Source organism: Gallus gallus, chromosome 3 (assembly GCF_016699485.2).
Source record: "Gallus gallus isolate bGalGal1 chromosome 3, bGalGal1.mat.broiler.GRCg7b, whole genome shotgun sequence".
In the NCBI taxonomy this organism is placed as follows: domain Eukaryota; kingdom Metazoa; phylum Chordata; class Aves; order Galliformes; family Phasianidae; genus Gallus; species Gallus gallus.
The window spans coordinates 2,336,959-2,362,981 of NC_052534.1; the positions used below are offsets into that span (position 1 = coordinate 2,336,959).

General features: G+C 35.4%; 1 protein-coding gene across 10 annotated transcripts in view; it reads right to left on the reverse strand.

Annotated features, from left to right (window-relative positions):
• The window catches only part of USP34 (ubiquitin specific peptidase 34), a 140,953-nt gene that overhangs the window by 54,333 nt on the left and 60,597 nt on the right, over positions 1 to 26,023 (reverse strand). For 9 of the 10 annotated variants that reach the window (XM_046938654.1, XM_025148614.3, XM_025148616.3 and 6 more), the window contains 22 exons: positions 25,382 to 25,998; positions 24,616 to 24,830; positions 22,788 to 22,903; positions 22,579 to 22,706; positions 21,384 to 21,473; positions 19,576 to 19,671; positions 18,088 to 18,170; positions 16,598 to 16,752; positions 15,706 to 15,819; positions 14,689 to 14,788; positions 14,390 to 14,549; positions 13,879 to 14,005; positions 13,632 to 13,779; positions 10,394 to 10,494; positions 6,276 to 6,485; positions 5,460 to 5,585; positions 4,569 to 4,691; positions 4,361 to 4,444; positions 3,969 to 4,055; positions 2,843 to 3,043; positions 1,428 to 1,510; positions 142 to 182 (listed from right to left, as the gene is read on the reverse strand). In XM_046938654.1, coding sequence (XP_046794610.1) covers positions 142 to 182; positions 1,428 to 1,510; positions 2,843 to 3,043; positions 3,969 to 4,055; positions 4,361 to 4,444; positions 4,569 to 4,691; positions 5,460 to 5,585; positions 6,276 to 6,485; positions 10,394 to 10,494; positions 13,632 to 13,779; positions 13,879 to 14,005; positions 14,390 to 14,549; positions 14,689 to 14,788; positions 15,706 to 15,819; positions 16,598 to 16,752; positions 18,088 to 18,170; positions 19,576 to 19,671; positions 21,384 to 21,473; positions 22,579 to 22,706; positions 22,788 to 22,903; positions 24,616 to 24,830; positions 25,382 to 25,998 — 3,205 coding nt within the window. The remainder of the gene's footprint in view (positions 1 to 141; positions 183 to 1,427; positions 1,511 to 2,842; positions 3,044 to 3,968; positions 4,056 to 4,360; positions 4,445 to 4,568; positions 4,692 to 5,459; positions 5,586 to 6,275; positions 6,486 to 10,393; positions 10,495 to 13,631; positions 13,780 to 13,878; positions 14,006 to 14,389; positions 14,550 to 14,688; positions 14,789 to 15,705; positions 15,820 to 16,597; positions 16,753 to 18,087; positions 18,171 to 19,575; positions 19,672 to 21,383; positions 21,474 to 22,578; positions 22,707 to 22,787; positions 22,904 to 24,615; positions 24,831 to 25,381; positions 25,999 to 26,023) is intronic. The other variant, XM_025148615.3, reaches the window with a different exon arrangement.

Consider the following 26,023-nt stretch of genomic DNA (forward strand, 5'->3'; position numbering starts at 1 on the left):
TCAGATTGTAACTGCCCTCATGCTTCCAAGGAACACAATTTTACAGCACACTAATGGTGGAACAAATCAACCAATCTGTTGATCTTGATTATATTTTCATTATTAGCAGTTCATAGCATATATCTAATTTGCAACACTGACCTTCATGTCTTGATCTGTGATCAGACTGAGCTTTCAACACCCTGGACAGGAAGAAAAAAGCCATTTGAACTTCATCCCAGAGGAGAAACACTGCTGTTACTTGTAAGTACCCATGAAGAAAACTAATACTTTAATCCTAAAAAGATTAATTTCTTGCAGTATTCAGTATCAGCAGCAATAATAAAGTTATCAGGATCTACAAATCACCCCCTTAAAGCTTTACTGACTACAAGAAAAAAAAATATCCACAACCCCTTTATCCAAGAAAGAAAGGATATAAAACAGAACCAGGAACAGACCCACACAGAAGAGAGCTAGTGTTTATCATGGGGAACCACATTTTTAACAAATCTTTTTGATCTTCAGACTAATTTAAATGCTTGTATTTACTTATTTTTAAAAATTGCAGCAAAAGGTTATGAAATAAAAAACATTCTATGTACTTAAAACTACTCTTTTAGCTCAGCTAGAGGTGAAACTTAGGCATGGTGGTACATCTGGCTGAAAATGCCCTAAATATCTTTATTGATCCTTTAAAAATAGTGTAAAACACATTACATGCTATTTGGAGTCACATAAGTAATTTTATACTGAATTTGTCAAAAAACTGATATCCTCAGCATCAGTCCAACTCTGTCACTATACAGTCTTACAGAGACTAATTTTGCTCAGGACAAAAGGCAAAAATCACTAGTAACTATGTATTCTGAAGGTAAAATTTTGCATTCCATGCATATACACTAATTAAAATAACAACAGGAATTTTAACAGTAATAAGCTAATGTCATCAGAATGGGAAAAATAAATCAAAGCCAGCAAACGAACAAGCAGCTTAAAAGTGAATTCAGTTTAGTGTCTCCTTTATAATCCCTTGGAATTGAGACTGCTAATTCCTACAGAGAGAACAAAGACACATTTTTGGCTTTACAGTTTATGGCAGTGTCCTGTACATATTTTGTAGCTCCATGTCATACACCCTGGAGAACAACTTGTTAAATAAGGAATTCTGTGGTTGCTTAGTTACTTGACCAGAGACCAGACCGTTTTCTTCTCCACTATTTTTGGAAACTTGTTTAGTTCAGTGATACTTCTATTGCTGATGACCATTGAGAGTTCTCTCCACTGTTCTTGAGATTAACTATATAAAGAAGCGACTAAGAAAAGCAAATTAATAACTACGTTTTAACTGGAACTACAACTAGAAAAGCTAATTGTTCCATTTAACACAATCAAGGAAAATGTGCACACTTTATTAGCTTTTTAACAAAAATAAAGAGATATTGTACCTGGGAGCCAAGTTGTCATACGTATAAGCAACTGACATAAGTCGCTGAATCAGACTGGTTCCCTGGACAAGTACAAGAAACACCTTTAAAAATTGAAGTCAAAAGAAAAAAAACAGTTAATATAACAACAAGCTTTTTGATCTGTTTTTAAATTATACAGTGTGAATCTAAAACAAAAAAATCTCCTGCAGAGAAGGAGGAACAGCAAGAAAAATTATAACATTTCCACAGTTAATAGTTATACCCTATTCTTTATTAAAGCAGAACTAAAATCTTGCATTTCACTGAGTATGTCTAGATGCTAAACTTTCATTCTTTAACTCAGAGGAGCAATGTAACTGAGTAGAAAAAGTGTTTATTCAATCCTTTTGGTAAAAAAAAACAGTGTAATTTTTTAAATCACAGTAACTTCCTTTAAGAATCTTAGGGTTAAGGAAACAGTGTCATGAGTAAAGTTGTATATGTAAATTTCTCTTATAACAAAATACTGACCACAACTCCATCTAAATTATTAATCTTTAGAGTGCTTCTTGACAGGCTGCAGAGAATTTTCAAACCAAAGTCTGAAAAGAAGTCTTTTCATCTATTTAAATAACACAACTTCTGCAATCAAAAATATCCATCAATGACTATTACAAATTCAAACCTAGGTTTAGATACTGGTAACCGCATTAATACACATGTCCCATTGTGAAAAAGTTCAGCTTTGGCAATTTAGGTATCTATTTTAACAAAATTATTTTAGCTCTATAGAATAATTAAAGTCTTTTCACGTTTAACAATGACAAATGGGAAGTTAGGCTACAGCCCAAATTTCCATCTACTCGTCCTGCAACCATAGTTGGTCCTGGGACCAAGAGCAATCAGTTAACAGAAGCTGCATCTCTAGCCATATGACACCAAAATACTGTCGATTAAGTATCAGGCTTGGACTAAATTTGAAAATTAGCAGGCAAAAATCTAAGAGGACGAGTTATAGGTTTAGGTAAGTTTATCATACACTTGCTCAGATATCCTTAGTAGAAGTTACTCTACACTTGGCTTGCGCTACAGGAAGCTGAAACGCATTTGCTGAGAATAAGGATGGCACGTTTGAAAGGTTACCATGAAAATAGGAGCTATCAATTTTGAAAATAAAATTTAAGAAATATAGATATAGTACTGGAATTCTGAAATTCTCATTTCACATACTCACCAATCATCAAAAGGCCTTTTGATTCCAGCTTTTAAAATTGGCAGGTTTAAAACAAATAAAATTAAATGACTACATTTTAGAGGAGAACAGTATGTAGGATATAGCTAAGCGTTAGTAACTTTTTCGCTACATTATTACAAAAAAAAAAAAAAAAAAATCAAGGCTTCACACAACAAGGAAGTCACCTGTTCACAAAACAACCACAATATTTATCCCTTACCTCTGTTAAGCGAGGTATGTGAAGGCCCTTCACATGGTCACTTGCAGTCTTCCTTGATTTGCCAGGCCACGTTCTTTTTCTGTGACTCTCTGCTACACCAGACCAGGCAAAGACATCATGGTAAGCTAAATCCAGATCTGAAGGATCAACTGCAAACTGGCATATCAGCTTCAGCAAGCAAGCAAGGCAGTCCAACTGCCACTGTAAGAAAATGATTTTTTCTTTTTTCAGTATTTTACCAATAATTTTATTCCTACTACAGAATTAGAAATGAAAAACTTAAGCAAGCTATAAGGATAAAGAGCTAGAACTTTACCTGGCAAAGCCTCACAAGAATAGACAATAAAGAAGAAGGGTATTAAAAAAATAAATTAAAAACTTCTTACGCTGAGAACTTTTTCACAATCTAGTCCTATTAACAAGTGCATTGAAGATATTCTATTATTTTATCCATGAAGTAACATGGAGGAAATAATCTGCATTCAATTACAGCACAGGTTATGGCATACAGAAGTGTTTTCCAATAGAATACATTTCATCACAATAGGCAGTTCACAGTATTTCAGAATGCCATTTTGCACTGTAACATCACTTGATAGAGAAGAAAGCCACTGTTCACAGTAATACATCGAGTACATCTCAGCTGTCTAGCATCTATATACATATAAGTGAACAAGATGTGTGTAAGTTCAGGAATCTGTATTTGGCACCTTGTTATTTTTAGTGATGTGCGTTTTTCCTGGGCAGACCAAAAAAAGCCATCATACAATCTGTTGCTTTTAAAGAAGAGACGATGACAATTTGTTTTTGTTTTTAATACTGGAACAATTCTAGAACAATACAAAGTCTTTTTATAATTTGGTAGCTGCTATGAATTTTTTTTAATATATATATATACACATACATATATATTTATATACACATACATATATACACATATATTCATATACATATATATATGTCTGTCTATTGCACTATTGTGTATGCTCGTTTCCTATTTTATAGGAAATTTTATATAAATTTTAACTTAGTACAGAAAAGTAAATGTAACAAAGACCGATATCAATGGAAGCCTTATAAATGACAGATATCATATTTAGGAGAAAAAGGGTGAATAATCACCTACCACAGTCCACGACTCTCGTTCTTTAGGTTCTAAGATTCCAGAATTAAAAATTTCTAGTAATTGTTGGAGTCCTCCAGCAGCAACAAACTGTAAGAATATTATGGTACCAATGTGAGAAAAATCAAATACAGAAATATCACCAACTCCACTTAGATACCAATCTAAGCTTTATAAATAAAAGAAAAAAATGTGATCCAATACTCAGAGAAACAAAAGAAACCCTTAAACTCAATTATGACAAATTTACAGGCCTTACAACACAGAAAAACTTAGAAATGTTATACATAAATTTCAAGTAAGGAACACTAAAATAATATTTAAAGTGGGTTACCATTTTACATCTTCTCAAAAAACAACATTACTTATCACAGAATACTGTAGAAAAATCAAACCTTGCAGCTCCATGTGTTTTTACTATTTTCTATTTGATCTTCACTTGAATCATCTGAGTCTGGATAAAGATCACTATAGCTTCCCTAAAGACAAACAAGTAACAAGTCACTACAAAAACAGTTGAAGATTCAAAATATGATAAAATGACTCATCAATATACATTCAGTTCAGAGAGAAAACTGTATTTTGTGCAAGAAAATATATTACCGTAGATTCACGTCTTATTCTTCTGTTGGGCTTTCCCAGAGCTTCAATAATTTCCAAGGCATACAGAAGTTTATGGGCACTTTTTATTCGCAAAAGATCCTTCCAGCTAAAGCCATCATTCCCCTTAGGGAATAAAGACAAGAAATAACACAGTTACACTTAATGCTGATGTAAGAAATGCAATGAAAGGGTTTTACAAGTGAAAAACTAGTTTTTGGTTATTAATTTCATCTACTATTTGAAAAGATACAATTTAAAGCATATTTCTATGCATGAGCAATAATTTGAATAACAAGAATACAGCAGTGAAATTTGAGTAAACCTGCAAGATCATTAAAAGTATGCACAACTTTGAACTACAAGAATCAAATGTTATTTGGCTGAATTATAATTTCTGCCAAATTTTCCCATATGAGTGGCTATAAAGAACTGTAATAGCTAAGAACAACAATATAGGACTTTAAGATCTTTAATAAAGGAAAACTCTTCATCTAGAAAGATACTTTGTAAGTGGCCATGTTTTAAGCTTGTGGAACAGGCCACAGAAAAAGGATTATTATCACAACAGTCATGATGCTAATTTTAAGAATAGATTTGAAACATTTTAAACACACTAGGCAGCAGGTGAAAAACTATTTCAGTACAAGCAAAAAGATTGTGACAACTTGTATTCACTATTCACCTTTTTTTAAAAAAAAAGAAATAAAAACAAACTTTGTGAACTAAAACAATGTGTCTAATTTAATTTCAGAATAACAATCAGGTTTGTACATTATGTTTACTTGTGTCTGAATGTATCTAGCATACTTACTTTGGGGAAAATTAAACTAAAACACTGAACACCAAACATACAATAAAGACAAACATGTAAAACAAGCACTTGCTGTTAACCTGTTCATCTGAAATATTCTGGAATGCCTGCAACATATTAGGGCATGTTGGTAGAAGCATTAACAGTTCCCAAACACGTCTGGATAAGTTTTCTGCGTGAAGATGGAGTTCTTCACATTTTGCACTCTGAAAAAAAGAACAACCACTCTTACAGTGAAAATATTTGTGAAAATAACCTGACTAAAATTTCAAAGTCCAAAAAGTATTTTTTTCTTCACTAAGAAGTCATCTCTTTTCTATCTAATGTAAATTCATTAATAGTTCACAGTGGTCAAAATCTCACTAGAACGAGTGAAAAATTAAGTTGCATTATCTTGATAGCATGCCACACATTGTGAAATATTTGAGTACAAATAAAATTCAAAAATAGACTACCAGTTTAAATATGCTAGTGGTTATTTCATTTCACACATGCTAGTGGTGGCATGAAAAACATAAAACCTCAGGTTTTGTAATAGAACTTTTACTAACCTTCCATCAAGTCAATTTCCATGTTTAGATACAAAAGCTACTTAAATAACCAATATTTGTCCTCACTGTTCTTATTATTTTTAATTGTGCTTAATTTTGCTTATTATTATTATTTTTAGAGTGTCTCCAGTATATAGGACATTTTAAAGATTATTAGGAAAAATATGAAAAACCATAATAACAAGCTTAACACAAGAGATTGCATAAACATGAAAATACAATAACTATATAATGACAACTGCATACGGGAGACAAGAAACATGCTTGATAGGAAAAATGGATCCTAAATAAGGATACTAAATAAGACTTAAATGCAAATGTTCTAATAAAATTGCACTAAATTACCTCAGTATCTTCCATAGACACTTCTCCAGAAGGAGGTTTAAAGGAGGCTAGCATCTCTAGCAGATCAAAAAGGGTAGTAAGATGAGGATCTTGCAAGAGTAATAGCATTGGAATGTTGTCCTTTTGAGGAGGAGGTAGGCAAGATGCTGGAAGTTGAACACCATCACCTTTACGTTCTCTCCTTGGTGCTCCCAGGGATACAAATACCATCTAGAAACAGACAGAAACAACAACTTCAAAATGCATATACAGCATCAGAATTAGGAACTTAACATTAAGATACATTAGTATCCTTAGCATCAAAGATTTATGAATCAGCACCCGCTGTAAGTAAGGCTTAGTTTTGCATTCACTTAAGGCACTTATGATACAGTTGTGTACGCTGCTTCCTGTTGCGAGAATAGTTGGTTCTTATCCCTTACTTTCATAGTCAGGATAGCGAAATTGGTACCAATCTGACTTGACAAGCAAGCTAATAAAAACTAATCCAGAAGAAAAAGAAAATAAGTTGTCTCAAAGGACCAGACAAATGTTAGCTAGAGTATAGCAGCACAAAGAGAACCATTGTTGGAAAAACTGAGATTACTTCTAAAGGCATAATCACACTCAAGAAAGCCTTCTCAGATGAAATGTTCCTGCTGACCAGTTAACCACGTCATATATTGACCGTGCACAGACATTCAAACTAAAACACAAAATAACAGACTATCCTGATTTGGAAAGGACACACAAGGATCATCAGGTTCAGATTCTGGTAATACACAGAAACACCCAAAACCTATTGTGAAAGCTGAATCATGAGAACAGCTTTCCCATGTTTTGAGTACCCATAACTTGAATGGATACAAACTGAAGGATGAGATGCTTGAGTACACGTAAGCTCAAGAATAGAACGCAGAGGGTCTGCAGAAACTCTGCCAAACAATGATAAGAAAGAAGAATAGATGCCATGTTGCTGAAGACAGGAAAGTGAAACAGATGTCTCAATGCAACACCGGTACAAGCTGGTTCAAGCTATCCCCTACTTAAAAGGTTGGAAGTTCACAGTGAGGTAAACTACTAGCCTTCATTCAGTGACTACCAGAGACCCCCCCCACCACGTTTTTAGGACACATGCTCAAGAGGATGGGACAATATGTTAACGATTTCTTGGAATTCCAACCCATTTTCTTGCCCTGTAATGACTATGTATATGTTATGTCTTTAAATACGTAACTATTGCTTTTCTCAGTGTGCGAGTTAGGAGATATTCCCCTTGCAACCGGTGCCATAATAAACATACCTGCTTTATAACTTTATGTGGGTTATAGTTTGATTCTGCATGTCAGAGCGCTGTCCAAACACTCCTTGAACTCCATCAGCTTGTGACCATGCCCAACACCTCCTGGTGAAGAACCTTCCCCCTATCACCCAGCCTGATTCTTCCCGATGCAGCTCCATGCCATTCCCTTGGCCCTGTTGCTGCCCTCAGAGAGCAGAGATCAGTCCCCATCCTTCACTGTAATTGTACTCTCTGCAAGGCCTCCCTGCCCTTGAGAGATTCAACAGCTCCTTTCAGTTTAGTGTCACCCACAAGTCTGGTATCCATGGCATTGATGAGAAATTAAAGGGAATTTGGCCTAAAACGGAGCCTCACAGAAACCTACTAGCGCCTGGCTGCCAGTCCTATTTAACCCTATTTATAGGACCCTTCAGGCCAGACGCATCAGCTAGTTGTTCTCCCATCACGTTCTATTTTTGTCTCACGGTACACTGGACAATTTGTTCAGAAGGATGCCATGAGAAACAGCATCAAAAGGGTTGCTGAAATTCAAAGAGATCACATCAACTGGCTTCCCTTAGAAACTCTGTCATAAAAGGAACTGAACTTGGCAAGGGATGTTAAAAACAATATGAAGGCATTCTACAGGTATATCGGCCAGAAGAGAAAGGCCAAAGCAAGTGTATCTCCTTTGGTAAACGTAAAAGGAGAACTGGGTTCAACAGATGATGAGAAGGCTGAGGTACTGAACGAGTTCTTTGCCTCAGCCGTCACTGGCAGCCAGGATTCCAACATTTTTCATGTCCCTGAGCCCTGCATCCCTAAACCTCTAGGTGGGGATCAGGGGAGTAAATCCCTCTCCCCCCCACTCTAAGGGCAGAGCAAGTCCAAGACTTCCCCATGAGACTGAATGTGTACAAGTCTATGGGGCCAGATGGCACGCATCCCAGGGTTCTGAAGGAGCTGGCTGGAGTGGCTGCTGAGCTGCTCTCCATCATGTTTAAAAAGATGTGGCTGTCAGGTGAGGTTCTGGATGACTGGAGGAAGGGTCACATCACTCTCATTTATAAGAAAGGGAGCAAGGAGGACCTGGGGAACTACAGGTTGGTGAGTCTCATCTCTTTATCTAGGAAGATCACGGAGCAGGTAGGTCCTCCTTGACAACATGCTTAAGCACATGAGGAATGAGTGTGCGATCCGAGACGGTCAGCATGGCTTCACCAGGGGAAGGTCTTGCCTAACCAGTTAGGATGGATATCAGGGGGAAGTTCTTTACCAAGAGACTGGTGAGGTGCTGGAACAGGCTGCTCAGGGAGGCTATAGATGCCCCATCCCTGGAGGTGTTCAAGGCCAGGTTGGATGGGGCTCTGGGCAGCCTTGTCTAATATTAAATGTGGAGGTTGGTGGCCCTGCCTGTGGCAGGGCAGTTGGAGCTTGATGATCCTCGGGGTTCCTTCCAACCCAAGACATTCTATGTTTCTATGATTTATCAGAGCAGTTAGACTGGATGATTCCAGAGGTCTCTCTCAACACTTATAATTCTACAAAAATTTGCCGAGCACAGATGAGATTGACTAAATATTATTATTCCTTCATGTTCTGCTAGCACAGAATTCATCTGGTTGTGCCATGGTTTAACTCTTTAAAGTGATCTATGTTAATGGGGAAAAATTAAAAAAATATATAGTTTTTGCTTATCTATCAACTTAATTCATTTACCAAAGTGGACAAAAGAACAAAAACATAGCCCATTGGGTAATCCAATTTGAAACAGCAACAGTTAAAATAAATTAACCACTACAATTGTTAACAGCCAACATATAAGCTTGTCAGCCAGTGATAATCTTTCTAAAAGCTTACAGATCCTTGAAGGCATATGGTAATTAGTTTAGTTTTTTTGTCAGATAGAAGGTATATAATGATTGGATGCAAAGGTCTGTTACCCTAAAAGAGTCATGATGTCATTCACATTTAGACAAATCAAACCCAGGCTTTTCTGTTCTGCAGTCTTCAGTAAACTTCAGTAAAAACAAAAAAACCTACAAATAAGTATTATAACATGCTTCAGATTTTAATCGTGGAAGGAAAGCTCTAGTCAATTCTACTATGAAATTAATAAATCTACTATGAAATTAATACATCTTAAACAATTTGGATAAGATGTGGGTACTTGATTCTGTTTTCACTGATCTCTTCGATGAATGAAAGAAATCTGATTTTTCCTTTTACTTCTTGAGTTCTCAAATCTGCTGATGTAACCAGAATTAGGCTTTTAAAATTATTCTAAAAAGTTTTTAAAGATTGAAACAGCACCAAAGACAGTTTGAGCTCAGAGGACATGTGTTAGATAGTAATGGACTCAAAACTGTAGAATGCCCTGTAGAGAAAAGCAACACTGAGTCTAAATTACCCAAAAAAGGTGATGATCACAATCCAGTTAAAGAAAGATTTGCTTACCCATCCCAAGGATCAGAGCTCACCAAATATTCCAAAGGAGGCAATCTCCAAGTAGGGATGCTTCCCTTGCAGCAGCCAGCCTTTAAATGAGGCTTAGGGACCTGGTTCTGGTTGCACTGGTGAACTGCTTTCACCTGTGCTCCCAGGGCTGGCTGTGTCCCTTTACCAGGTGCTCAATCATTGGTTCAGACTGTGATTTAGCAATTCCCATACAATGATCCCAAAGAAAAAAAGAACCTTCCATCATCACCACAATGCATATCAGCTGTCTAACAAAAAGGGAACAATGTATCAAGCAACCTCTTATCAAGCAACCTCTTAACCTATCACAAGCACCTCAAGTGACTTGTGACTTAAGTGACTTGACTACCACTTTTTAAGTGATATCTTTTTGCAATACCTGCATATCCTTAAAACCCAATTCATGAAGAGTTTTTTCATCATAATCAGTTGTCAGTTCATGCCCAGATGAAATCATTCTCACAGGTCCCATGAGGCCACCTAGGATATTAAAAAAACAAAACCAAACAAACAAAACAAAAATAAACAGCAAATTTTTGGAGTCAGTTTCATTTTCTAATGATAGTGCCAAGACTCATTTTTAATAGTATATCCTTCAGCAGCAATTAACATCAGGCAAAAAGTCATTGCAATTTCTGAATGAAAACAGATTCTTACATCTTACATCTACAGGTACACTTTTCTACCTGTATTTGGAAATAGCATTTTCAGTAAGAGCCCAACCCAATCTTGCAGTAAAGTGTCCACACTACAGATGAAAAACATGACTTCCATAATTTGCATTAAGTTATACTATTTCTCTGAAAAGAATTCTGGGCAATAATTGTGACCATTAACAAAATCTCTTTGTCTTACATGTCTGTGATAAAGTCAGCAAAAGCAAACAAGCAATAATTAATCTTAAGTTGAAATTGACGATATTCTGTAGTTAAGAAAGGAAAAAAATAAGCACCCTCCAAAGAATTGTAAGCACTGAAGAAATGTGAACAATTAAAAGATTAAGATTTTAATTTGGGTGCAAGCAATCTATGATTCTATGAACAACAAATCAAGAAACCTTGTTATCATATATTCATTTCGCATTTTACAATGAGTTTATCATCTCTGATCACTTATGTTCCAACCACCAATTCCACTACACAAAGATATTTGTCATGGATTAAAATCTGGTTTTCCAGTGTTAGGCTCTGGTCCCCCAGAGCAGCAAAGAGCAGCCCTACATTTATGCCACTATACTTCATAAATGGGATTTCAATGAGACTCCTTCAGAAAAGGCTGTTTTTCTCATCCTCTTTTAGAGATCTTGGGAACTACTCAGAATTGCACCAACCTGAAAATGTTTCAAAGCAGCATGTTACCTGCCTACAGAGTATTCAAAGATATGGGTTAAATTAAAAAGAAAAAAGAAAAAAGCCAGTGTATATGCATCAAGCTTACTTTTTTCTTCTTTCACTGTCCTAAGAACATGCACAGTGTGGTGCACACACAGTCAGCATTCTTCTGTTAATGACTGAAAGCACAATTTGCTACCACATTAAGTGCTAACATGCACACAAACATTCATGTGATGCTTCTCAAAAACAGCGGATACAAAGCACATACAGCACTGCAAATGACAAGCTTTCACAGGAATGCCAGACAAAGAGACAAATACACAATCCTCAAATTCTGTCCCCCAAAAATACTTTTGAGATATCCTTGATATGTTCAGTAGCCTTTTCAAAACCATCTGTCAGCTAACAATAAAACCATCAGGGTCTAATACACAGTTGGGAATAAAATTTTCTCTCATTGCTCTCTTTCTCCCCAGCAGGCTGTTATGAAAATTTTTCTATGCAGTCATGCAAAATAATTTCAAACACATAAAGACAGGCAAACACATAATCCTTAAAAATAATAAAGAAATCTTCTGTCTTCTGTGCTTCAGCTAACTAGCAACAGATTGCAGAAGAAAGAATACAAGAAATGATCCAAGTGGGACACAAAAGCAACCTCACAGTTCTCACAGCACTGCAAATTTCAAGTGCGCAAGAGAGAATAAAAAAAGATATTAGGGTCTCAAAATAATTATGCAGTAAATAGCGATTTCTTCCTTGGTTAACGTCAAGAGAACAGACTTGATGAAGAGGTTAAATTAATATATCTAACGTTCGAAGTCTGGTACACTGACACTGCGTCTCATTAAAATACAAATTCATACTTTTTTTAAAGACATAAAACTACAAAGTCAGACTAATGTTTATACATTTACCAGTGGTCATCAGTGCTAGAAAAGGATGACTGTGGACAGAACTTGTTCAGATAATACTCCCTGCATTGTAACTTGCTCATAGAGAGTATACAACAAAACAAGAAAACATTTAGGACAAAATATAAGGGCAGCTCTGAAAGTAAAGCCTCCTATTTTATGATGTTGCTGCATGAAATCAGAGGTGGATGTTGATAGTATGGCAGTAGAGCTGAACCTTCCCTACAATATTTCCTTACATTTTATTATTGCGTGATAGATGGCAGCAGAGGGGTAATCTGACAAAATGGCTTCTGACGTGGAAGTGTGTATGAAGCAAAGGTGTGTCACTGAATTCCTCCAAGTGGAAGAAATGGCACCCAATGACATTCTTAATTGCATGCTGAAGGTTTAGTGGAAACCAAACAGTGTGTGTGAGCACCATGAGGCACGGGGTGGTACATTTCAGCAGTGGCGACATGGTGCATGTTTTTATGAGTACGGACGGCACGCAAATTCTTGTTCACCAATGGCAAAAATTCAGAGTTAATGGTGACAACTATACAGAAAAAATAGTGCTCTGTAGCTGAGAATTTGTTCTATCAAGCAGTGTTATTGTGCTCTTTGTATCTGTTGTAGTTTCCATGGAATTAAAATAGGAAGCATTACTTTCAGAGCAACCTACATCATTCGAAGAACAAGAATATTCCAAACAGCAACAGCAGCTAAGAATGCTAGAATATATAGCAACAAGAGGATTCAGAAAATGTCCTTCTCCTGTAGGATGCAGGGAAAAAAAAAATCATTCACTCAGAAATACATAAATAAAGGTAACAACAAGTGGAAATTTCTTCATCAGGCTTGCAAGCAGGCAATGACCACCTCAGAAACATAACATTCCAAATCTGCTACAGGGTGATCACAAATTAAAACTCAGTTACAGAAGTAAAAAAAAAAAAAAAAAATACAACAACTGACTGGAATACACAAAAGCAGGGTATAATCAGATTATGAGTCTGAATTAATTCAAATCATGAATCAAATGCAGAGTCATATCACAAAGAATAAAGTTCTATATAAGAAATCTGTAAATAACATAATGACATAATTAAAACTACAATGAAAATTATTAGTTGGATTTTGCCAGTCTAGCATTGTCTTTGCAATTTCAAGTAACTGATAGCACTGATATATGCTAGTAATTACTGCTATTAATGAAAAGTGAGAGCGATGCTAACTATAACTACAGACAGATTAAAGCGTATCATAATCTTTCCTTACTTGAGAAGCCTGGGAAAGAAAAGAGAAAAAAAAAAGGTAATCTTCCAAGCTATAAATGGGATGAACCTTCAAAATGGCAAAAAATACAGGTATGAGTACAAAAGCTTACCAGGAAAATCCCCTTTTCGGCTGCTTTGGCCAAACTCCTGAAGCTGTGCTTGTTGATTTATCTGCTCTTTCTGCAAATTTTCGTACCAGTGGGTGACTTCAGCTCGTAGATCTGCCACTTGATCACTAGGATACATTTCTATAGTCATCTGAAATTAAATACATTTTTTTTTTCTTTTTGAAGTGAACAATGGAGTTACTACAATTTAACAAAGTAGGATGTAGTTGGAAAATGGCTTCTTAACTACCTTGTCAGGAAGTCCAGCTGGCTGGCATACAATTCTTAATGGTAGTGACTGTTTGTCACTCAGGGCTTTCAAATGACTGCTGATACCAGTACCTTCAATCTGCCACTGCCTCAGATGATATGCAAACCTTAAGAAGCAAGTAAAAACCTTGACAAAGTGTTTTTATTAAAACCTGCTTAACGGAGACATTCAACAAACAAGCAACACTTGGCCCTTTATTCCATTTCTTCAAAATAAGAGAAAATGATCAATATATTCTCAGTATTTTCCAATTTTGGTCGAGGGATAGGTAAACAAACTTTATCCACATTTCTTTACAATAGACGAGGGTTAACTTTTTCAACTGTTTAAATCCTCTACCTTTAAACATTATCTGCTACTGTCTTTACACAAAGAAAAAGAAAGAAACTACTACTTATATTAATAAATTCATCACTCATAACTCATTCATCATTACTGTAAAAGAAATGGAAACAGATTCTGTGCCCGAATATACCATGGTGCTATTTACCTTCTCCTAAAAGCTTCCAGATGTGTCTTTAGCATTAAGAGTCCTCTTTCAATAATTGTCAGACTTGAATGAGAGTCTTGTTCAAGATTACTAGAAGCTATCATCAGACTTTCCATACACTTACTAATAAACTCCTGTTCCTTTTCAAGACCAGTTTTACCTGTAATATCAATATCCAAGTAAATTATTTAAGCACAAATTTAAGACTATACATTTTAATATTAAAGATAAAGAGGATAACATTAATATTCTTTATAACATATTAAACAGAAAAAAGACTTTGAAATGAAAATTCATACCATTGATATAATAGGAGTTGATATACTGGATAGCTGCTCGACTGACATCACCAGTGTGTGCTCTTAGAGCAATACCCCAGAACTGGTCCATGCCACACAACTGTTAGGACAAAAGGAAAACAAACCAAGAAACAAAATGTTGCCTCATTATTTTACTGGGAGTTTAGCCTTTCTGATACAAGAAGTTTTATTTGCTTCTTGATGCAAATATTAAAAATGCCTCCTCTGCTCAGCCTCTCATCACTTTAAATACCAACTGTTGTAAAATCCTAACACTGACAGGAATATTTTTGTACTTTGAAGGATAATTGGTTAAAATTCAAAAAAGTGTTTTTTTTATTTTTGACAAGCAGAAGTAAATTTAAATGAAGACTTAAAACCAAAACCATTATTGGCATTCTTTGTAAGAACACATATTTTAATCATCCATTGCATCAAATTAATGCACAGTATCTTACTTCTAAGATAGTGAAAAAAGAACACACAAAAACTTCTAAAGTACATCAAAAGTAAACTGAGACACATTTTAACAAAAATTAGTAGACAGAATGAAATATGCTTAATTCCATGTAAAAGTTTTCAGTTTGAATGTTACTATTTATTTTTCAAACCTATCCTTTAAACACAACAACTAACTGTTCAAGTATGCAAAGAGCATGATAAACTGCACACAGATTCAAAGGCAACAGGCACCACTTTCTTCATAGCTTCCTATATCTTTCTTTAGACATAAGATGCCCGAAGTCATGAGGACAGGTAAGGATTGCAGGCCTCTCAATTCCACACCCACATTTTACACACTGAAATATGAAACCTTTGAGAAAGATGGCTGCAGGACTCTCCTCAGTGCAGAAACCCATACTGTCTTATTGACAACAGACTGTAACTCAGCAATTCAAACCGGTAAACTATTTTCAAACCAGTATGTTCTCAAAATAAGTACAGCTGCAGATAAGCAATGTAAGTTTTCCCTTTCCCCTGAAAGAAGAAAAACTTGTGCACAGGATCTAGGCTTACCTCTGAGTTTGAGCCACCATCATATGTACTAGTAGCCAATCGAGCCAAATTGCACAAATGCTGGAAGAGATTTAGTCCAGTCATACTGATAGTTTCAGGTTTTAGTTGTGGCATCTAAATAAAATAAATACTCTTTAGTAAGGGAAATAATAAAATGTATTATCATAAAAGATGACACTGAATTTTATATATAGTATAAATAATTGACTATAATCAGCTTTAAAAATCCCCTCTCCTCTATCACTGATTTTGACTGTAACAGTGCTGAAGGAACAAAAATTACTATTGAAACATTAGTTGCTTAACATATCAACAGCATATAACTTGATAGCACACATGAAACTTCAGTGAAAAAAATCATACATTTACAAAAAGTAGACTTAATCTGTGTAATATTGAAAAAGAACTAGAATACATTACTTACTGTACAATCTGTTTCAACAGATGATAGTAGAATTTGTTACAATGAATGGGACCCCTTGCAGTTAGCTCTACTACAGCATGTTTGTATTTTTAGTGAATATGTGGATGAAATTTAAATTCTCCGAAGAGGAGAAAAGCTTGACTGCTTGTTTTTGGTCAGATGGCTGTATATCACATGGGAAATTATAATTTTTGGTGGCTTTAAAAAAGAAACTGAAAGGCTACCAAGCTTCAGATAAAACACACGAGCTATTTGCAAACAAGCACTGCAGTAAATATTAGCACAAAAACAATTCATACCAATCCCCTCCCACCTTCTGCCCAATTAGGAAAAAAAAATAAATCATTTGCATAGCAAGTATGATCCTCTTGGTAGCATAGAAGATATATACTTCACAGAAACCATTAACAATATTTTAAACAGTGCTGATATGGAAAGAAACATTAGAACAATTAACTCTCTGCATACCTTTTCCAAGAAAAGATGTTTGTAAGTTTCCATACCCATAGCATGCTGATCTTTACTTCGTACTTGATTCAAGAACCAGTGTAGTGCATCATCATAACATTCAGAATCTTCTACTAAGCAGTGCCACAATATGTCCACTTGTTCTAAACTCAATCCTAAAATTAGGGAAGCATTATTAACTATTCCAGTATAACATCAAATACCTAAATATTCTACAAAACCCAAAAAAAGCCCGAAAAATCAGAACAGGTTTTGTCAAAACAAGAAGTTTTCAGAAACAGCAGAAGAAAAATGCACCACATACCAATGAAAAGCCATACTTCTTCCCTTTTCAGAATTGGCAATCAGTTAAACTTTTTAGTCGTTAATTCTGTCAGTTTCTATCAATCCACTGAATAGTATGAGCTGACCTGGGATCTTGTACTAATTAGCAGGTTGCTTCTCAGTTCATAAATGATTACTGAAGACAAGCTTCGAGTTGGGTATTGAGACAGTGGCTGGAAATAGTACCTCTGTAACTATTTCATATAAACCTATTGCTTTCCTGAAAGGTCATTATTTTCCTACGTGATACACAGACATTTGTGACACTAAAAAGGCTCAAAATGCTTTCAATATACAATAACAAATATGCCTATAAGGTTGGTATTTTATTTTCTCTTGGCTACACATACTCTCACTCCCTCCTGCACTCTCTATTCTTATGACCAGAGGGACAAGCCAAGAAATGTATGCTGACTTTGACTAGCTATTATGAGAATAATTAAATTATCCTCATTTATTTAAATAAATCACCTAAATACACAATCAACTCAACCTATACAGAGCTGATGCTGAGACAATACTAAATGTTACTAGTTTACAAGAGCTTAAGATGAGAATGGCCAAATAAGTTTAAGAGTAAGGGTAATCCTCCAAGGCTTAATAGAACAAAAAATTATGTTCTGATTCTAATTCCATCACCAGCACAAAATATATATATCAGTCAGGAAAAAAAAATTGTTTTAACCTTACTAGAAAGATTTCAGCATATGTACAGATCACTATCATACAGGTTATGCAAAAGATCCTACAAGGAGTATAAACTGTTTCTGACAGTATTAAGATATTAAAAAATCACTTTTTGGTATTACAACTTACATACAGTGTTCTTCAGTATAAGACCTCTGAAAACATTACAGACATGAATGTAAACCCACAAATACGGCATATATTCTCTTCATTTCAGTAACTACTATAGTCTTTTTATTCAGAAAACTAAAAGATAAGAGAACAAAACATCTCGCTCTCGCAGACTGGCAACAGAATCTAAATTCCAGTATTGGTTCTATCAGCAAAAAACCCAAAATCTTCTTTTGAAGCAGTATTGTAGATTAATTAAAAGCATACCTTTTACAACGTCATTTTTATTTAAAATATCAATGATTATTAAGAAGTATGCAAGCCTTACTGTGAGGTGCTTCTCTGATAAGCTAAGCTAAAATACTTACTGAAATGATCTGGTGATCCTAGAGTTGAAAAAACACAAGTCAAGAACTGAAGACGAACTTGAACTTCTGCACTGTGGCTATATCTAAAATTCATATTGATATAAGAAAGATACGTAATTTAATTTAGTTAGCAATATATACTTGCTTGTCATAACTTTTTCCCCACTCATGCATATTCCTCTTAAAAGTACAACTTTTTCTTATAAACTTTTTCTGAACTTCCAGTTCAGTATATAGTCCAGATTTCCGTTAAATATGCCACCAAACAAGAAACGGTAGGGGTTTTAAGACTTTTATTTATGTCTTTACTTATATTATTCTCTTTTTTTTGTTTGATTTGCTATTGTTTTTGCATACAGACAAAGTAAAATGTATCATTTTATCATTAGCACCTTGCAGGAGCTTACCTTAATTTTTTTTTTGAAACTTTAAAAAGCTGTATTTACACAATGAAACTCTGATTACATCTGGTACATGCGCTTTATAAAAATATTTTTATAACCTATATAAAAATACTGGCTTTATTCCAATTTATAAGCTATAAACTTAAAGACATAGAACGGTGTACTATCTAGCCTGAATTTAAAGCAGTTCACCTCACTTTCAAACAGCTTTGGAATTAATTTCTCGTTAGTGAAATATCCAATATAATGGTACATAAACAATTAAAAAACTGTGAAAGCTGGAACAGTCTAGTCATCTGGGGTTGGGAAGCTAGAAATTTTTATCACTCATATATATACACCTAATTTTAAGCATATGTACTATAAAGTGTGGATGAGTGTGTTAAAACAGAGGAATTGCTGTAAAGGTTAATAATAACATTAAAAGTGAAATATTTGAATAGTTTTATAATATGACACACATTTCAATTCCTTTGCATTTCTAAAATCCTCATTTCATCCGTAAATAAACAATCAAAATCACGTCTAACAAAAATGACAGAAGTTGCTGTTTTTTGTTCTTTCTTTTTTTAACAAAAAAGAAATATTTTAAATCTAGTTATTTTTATAGATCTTTCCCTGTCTAAGTATTTTAAAGTCACTACAGAATCACAGAAGTTTAGGCTTCATAAAGTTTTAGTCAGTCCTATGCGTCCTGCAAATTTTACATGCCAGGTTATGCAAATAATAATATTGCATCATGTACAAATGATGTAATATAGAATCACAAAATCATAGAATTGTTTGAGTTGGAAGGCACCTTTCAGATCATCTAGTTCCAACCCCCTCCTATAGGAAGAGACACTTCCCTCTAGACCAAAGCTCCATCCAGCCTGGCCTTGAGTGCTTCCAGAGAGGGGGCATTCAAAAACCTCACTGGGCAACCTGTTCCAGTGCCTCACCACCCTCACAGATAAGAATTTCTTTCTAACATCTAGTATCTAGAACGTACATACTTAAGAAAAAGTTCTTAAAAACATCAGAAGAAGAAAAGCAGTAAAAAATGTTTAAAATCATAGAATACCAAAGTCCGTTGTGTACTTACAATGCATATTTATGTCGTCCCTCCCTGACTGTCTGGATGTAGTGTACCAAATTATCAAAGAAAAGTTTCATCATGTTAAGTTCCTTTTCTGCCCACCTGTGCAAATTTAGATGGCAGAAAGTGTTATAGCCTGCTTAAAATTACCAAATAGCTACAGAAAATAGACAGCTTTTCAGAAACATGCACACACACAAGAACAAATATAATTTTGCATTTTCCATCTGCCATAAATTAAAAAGTTTTTTTTTGTTTGTTTGTTTGTTTGTTTGTTTTTTTTTACACTACAGCACTCCATTTGTCCTTTTCATCTATAAGACTCCATAACAGAGTTATTGAGGTCAGGCACAGGCTTGACAGAAAACAATCCCTTTTCAGCCTTTGTTCCTAAACTGTTCCTGAAGGCCCATATTCAGCAAAAGTCTAAGCCAAAAACCAGAACTGGACATATATTTCAATGACAAGTCACAAATACCAACAAATAATGCTGATAAAAGGAGTAGTATTACCCAGTACTTCAAACAATCAATACTTAATTGTTAGTCTAGCTGTTTATCCTAATAAGGAATGCTATGTGACATATTTTCACACTTCAAAGGCTTTCTTATAAACCACTTTAATACTTAGAAGCATTTGATATGCAATCACAACAGAATCATTCGTTTATAAAATATTCTTAATTTGGAAAGGACCTACAAGATGGACCACTGGGTCCAACTCCTTGCTCCACACAGCACCACTTAAAACCCAAACCCTGCATATGAGAGCCTTCTCCTAATGCTCCCTGAACTCCAGCAGCTCAAGGCTGTGCCCATTGCCCCGGGGCCTGTTCCATGACACTGCCCCCTGTGGCAGAATCCTTCCTTCACCTTCCCTTGGCCTGACACAGCTTGCAGCTCCATGCTGCTCCCTCGGGCCCTGTCACGGTCCCCAGAGAGCAGAGCTTCATACTGCCCCTTCTGCTCCCTGCAGGAGCTGCAGCTGCCACGAGGCCTCCCCTCAGCTTGCTCTGCTCTGGGCTGAACAAATCAAAGAACCTCAGCCACTTCTCACACCCCCTTCCCTCCAGACCCTTCCCTATCTTCACAGATTTCCCTTAGACACTCTCTCTAACAGTTTTATGTCCTTCTTACATTGTGGTGCCCAAACATGCACCCAATGTTGGAGGTAAGGCCACGCAGCACAGAGCAGAGGTGACAACTCCTTCACTCATCTGGCTGGCAGTGCTGAGCCTGGTGCCCCCCAGGGTATAAGTCATTTTGACTCAAGGACACAGTGCCAACTCACATTCAAGTTGCCATCAACTGGAACCCCCAGATCCCTTTCTGCAGGGCTGCTCTCCAGCCTCTCATCCCCCTGGTTTGTATACACATCCAGAGCAATCCTGTCCCAGCTGTAGAATAGGACTTCATACGGTTGCTGATTGCCCAGTCCTTTATTTTGTCAAGACCTCTCTGTCCTTGAGGGATTCAAGGGCTCATCATGCTCATCAAGTTACTACATTTTACAATACACTGTTACTGCATGTCCAATACTGTCTGACAAGAATTTGACTGGGTTTGGGGGAAAATAGTAAAAAAAAAAAATAATAATAATAAAAAATTAGTCTTCATCTTAGTTAAAACAGCAGTGCTTATGAGGAATAAAACTCGGCCTGATTAGATGAATTCATACAACTATGCCAGATATCTGACACATTTTCATCTTGGGTCATTACTAATTTGGACCACACTAGAAGAGCAAAGCTCAAAGCAGTCGCCTAAATGTTATTACTTCTGTTGTTTTAGTGTGTTTGTAGGGAATCTACTTACATTGTTATCCAATGTGTATCATAACTGCTCCCAAATTGCTGAAATGTACCAAATAACTTTGGAAGAAGACGAAGTGAAACTACTACTGATCTAAAGGAGAGAGAAAGAATGACTCTAATATAACTGTTACGGAATTAAAGTAGCAATAGAATTACTTTGTGAAGCTCCTTTTTAATGAGCAGCAATGCTAACTGAAAGTATGTGAAAATATCAGCATGAAGTTTTACCACTTTCCTCTATCTGAACTTCAAATTGTTTATGTATCATACCTTACACAAAGAGCTGTTAGAGAAGTATTGACGTAAGACAGTACAGATTTCACTTATTCAAAAGTATCTAAATTTCAGAAGATAAATTCTTATTTTTGAGGTTCATAATACATATCTTTGGAAAGTTCAGCAAAACAAATATATTTTTTCTACAAACAGATGAGAGAGTAGAAATCAATCCCCCTTAAAAATTCGAAGCAGATTAACAATGGTGTGTACTACAGGACTACTGTCTGCAAAAACTCAAGAACTGCATAAACACTACATAGATGTCAATTTTCATGCCTGTAATTCATATCTTCACATGGCTATTAGCATCTCCATATACTTGTAGGTTATCTCACAAATACAGTTCTTAGAGAAAAGGTAACAATAAACACTGCAGGTGCTTATCTAGCAGTTGACTAGTTGAATCAACAGAATTACCCTTTTGCCAGTCTTTGACCTGTACAATCTTACAATTTTGGCTCGCATTAAAGGAATTAACGCCAAGGTAGATCTTAATCCTCTAGCTGATTCTTAACAGAAATTAAATCCCATAACAGACTTGGTGTATTAAAAACTTGTCTGTTCATCAGTCACTTAAATGCAAAATTTAAATATTCAGTTCCAAATGCTTATACTAAGGCATCTGAATTTGTACTCAACTGCTTAAGATGTGGACTTGATTTTACCAATTGGTAGAAAGGCAGTGACTTCTGCTAGAATGGAGAACAGACAAATGCTAGAACATGAGAAATTCAGGATATTGACAGAATAGAAAAATGGGACATCAGACATATTTGTAGCACTTAAAAAAAATACATTTATATTTCCACTTCTGTTTCAACTTGCCTTCCTGTAAAATTAAGTAACTGATATATTCAACTTGGATTTCCTATATATGTTGAAAAAAATATAAATGTACAAAATATAATTTCCGTTACCTGTTGTTTGCTAAATTTTCTAAGCAGCCTTCAATAAATCTCATTCGAATCTGTCTGTCAGTGAACCAGCATACTAAAGAACAGAGCAGCTTCTCTGCTTCATTTATTAACCCTTCAGAAAGATGAATCTACAGCAAGTAGAAAAAAAAGTCATTGAATAACATATCTATTTTCTTTAAAAAAGTACTCTTTTCTGGTATTCAACTTACTGCATCTTCATCCTGGACCAGATCCCACAAAAGGGTATTTCCTTTCTTACAAACATTATCCAAATTAATGTCCGTCACTGCACTGCTATTATATTGATGTTTATGAACTGCTGGTCCTGAACAAAATATAAAGACCATTACTGAACAACTAGAAGGAACTATCTAAACATTATTCCCTCAGTGCATGAACAACATGCTTTATTTGTACATTTGGCTATTTTCAAGTGCATACAGCAACATAACATTCACAGCCTTTTTCGCCATATGATTTCTTAGAAGAAAGACAAAACGTCATGACAGTGCAAGAAGCCAGCAGGGTAGTTAAGATAGTATTTATGTGCAACAAAACAGTGCAGGTACAACAAAAAAACTACTTAGCAGATACAGGTGCAATTCCTTTTTCATTTAATTAGATCTAATTAATTTAATTAGATTTAGTTCATATAAACATTTCTTAAGCTTTTCTGTAGCACTGTGGACTGAAGGGAGGTATCTTTTTAATTATTACTGTTAGAAAGCAAAAAGAAGCAGCACATTTCAACAAATTCCTTTCACACTTATATATCCTAAATCTAAATAAAAACAGAAAAAAAACCCCGAATTTTATACGATAGAGTATTAAAGCGTATTATTTTTGAAACTTATCATGTTTTCATAAACAGTGATAGATGTTTTCTTTCTTATGTGTGGTCACAGCAGGCATCATTCATTTATCTGATGCTAGCTGGTATCATTCATTTACCTATTATTTGTTATTATTTCCGTTTAACAGCAAAGTCAAGTTGGAATTTTAGATTGTGTGCAGAACATTAACTATACATGCTAAACTATGTGTGTCAGAAACAACCTGCACTGAAGGCTTCATGCTCAAATAATAATTTGAATCTTCAGTAAAGCGTACAATAATATATGGAAAAAAAGTGCCAATTTAGAACACGTTTTAACTAGGAAGTTTTAGCAGTATATCCCGCTATGTCATTCTGAAACAGGTATCTTTCTTAATTTTCAGTGTCTAAAATTATAGTTCAGAAATACTATGCCTAAAGAAGAAACACTTAACCACATTTCAGGAACAGACACAAACAGTACTGCTTTTCTTGACTGCTGGAAGAAAGCAAACTTGGTTCTGCCAGACCAGTGAAAAACAGCAACAGATTTCAAACCCTCCACTAACCATATCCTCCTCCATTATATTTAGAAGGTGGATTAAACAATAAACAAAGCTGCCATGAAAGCATATGTAAAGATAACACAATTCTTGTAAAGCTGTATAAATGGCAACTGAAACTGTACCCTGAAGAACAGTAAAAATATTTGCCATTGATAGTTACAATAGCATAAAATGCCCTTTCATGAAAGTTCCTCTAGATATCAAGTTGTATTTTAACTCATTTTGCAGAAGTTATCCTTTGTACAGCCCATTATGGTTAATTCATTTAAGATGATAAATGTATAAAATCACTGTAAGATTCACCCACCAGAAGAAAAGTCAGGTTTCAGGGAAAAAAAAAAAGTCATTTCAGTAGCACTTTCCTTTAATAAATCTTGTCAAGCCTCTTAGTGCCTTTGTTTGAATTTGCACGAAAAGCTCCAGTAGATATTTAAAAAAGGGAAAAAAAAGCTAAAGACAGTTGTATCTAACATGACACAAAAATGAATTCCTTTGATAAGAAACTGTTTTCTCTTTGGAAAACTACTTTTTTATTCACAATTACACATGTGTATGGTTAAAATAATTTGATTACTAAATTTATTGGAGACTACCTTAAAATTATACAAAACTGAGCTGGAAGTACATTGTTTATTTTTATTTTTTTACTACTTTTACCTTGACTAAGATGTTCATGATAGATAGAGGCCAAGTTGGGAAGATGCTGCTGAAGATGAGATGTTAGCTCTGCATGTGAATTAATCTGTACAAGCTCTTCTTCACAGCCAGACTCTTCCCCATCAAAGTCAGCCATATTTTTCTCTGATTTTGCACTGACTTGAGAACTACTGCAACTGACATCATCTGCACTGAGCATATCATCAACCATATGCCTGTAAAAGAGGAACATTAGAACTGACAATATCAAGTTCTTTACAGCAGACTGATGAGAATTAAAGCATCTTCTAGAAGAAAACCAAAGCATTAATATGCAGTCAACTTATTCAACGCATAGCTTACGCATGTATTGCAATACACAACTAAAGTAATTTAAGTGAACTATTATCTCTCTACAGCTAAAATCAGACTGAATCATCTGAGTAACAGATTTTCATATAAATTTGAGAAACAACTATAAACAAACATCTCTCCATCATCATGACTGTGTTGACTTCTTTAACGTTAGCTAAATAACAGCATTCTACAGAACAACTCCAACATTACATTCAATATTATTCTACTTATTTAATACAAAAATCTCGATAAAAAGCTAGTCACATCAACAAAACAGATTACTACGTAGCTATCTGAGATAACTATAATCGCTGTCAGGCAGTTATCCTGGAGTATAGCAAAACAACCACTCAAATTTCTGATTTGAATATTTTGCAAACACCTTTATTTCTCTTATAGGAGAAATCAGGAGAAATGTCAAGCTACCTACCCATCATGATGATGATGGTGATGGTGATGATGGTGGTGATGCTGGGGACCAATGAACTGTCGACAGTTAAATAATTCATTTCCAATAGTTTCCCCAAGGAAGTCTCCTGTATGTGTTATACAAGAATCTTGAGACCCTTGTGAAATGTGAGCAGTGCTCATTTCCCCTGTCATGTCATGGTCTGCATCCTCAGCATGGGAACAGGCATCCAGTATTCTAATTCGATTATCCACAGGCGTTACAGAGTCAGTGTTAAAAACATGGTCCTTTCCCGTCCCATTATTTGTACTGCTCCTCTCCGATACCCCTTGTGAATCTCCCAGACAAATGTCTGTTTGTGATTCCAGTTTCCTGCTTCGTATATCTGTGCTCCTACTGTTTTTCTGGGGATTATGATTCCTATCTTCTTCCTCTTCATCCTCCTCCTCTTTGAGAGCTTCAATATCTGCAATGTCTTCAGACTGCACTTCGCTGCCAGGACTTTCAGCAGACTGGCTTGCATGACTGGAGTTGGCCTCATTACTGGATCCATCACTGTGGCCACTGCTACTACCAGGACCACTACTGCCATCCTCACCACTGTTTGCTGTCTCATCAGAGCTTCCTTGCATGGATTCCTGATTTTATTTTTTTCAGATTGGC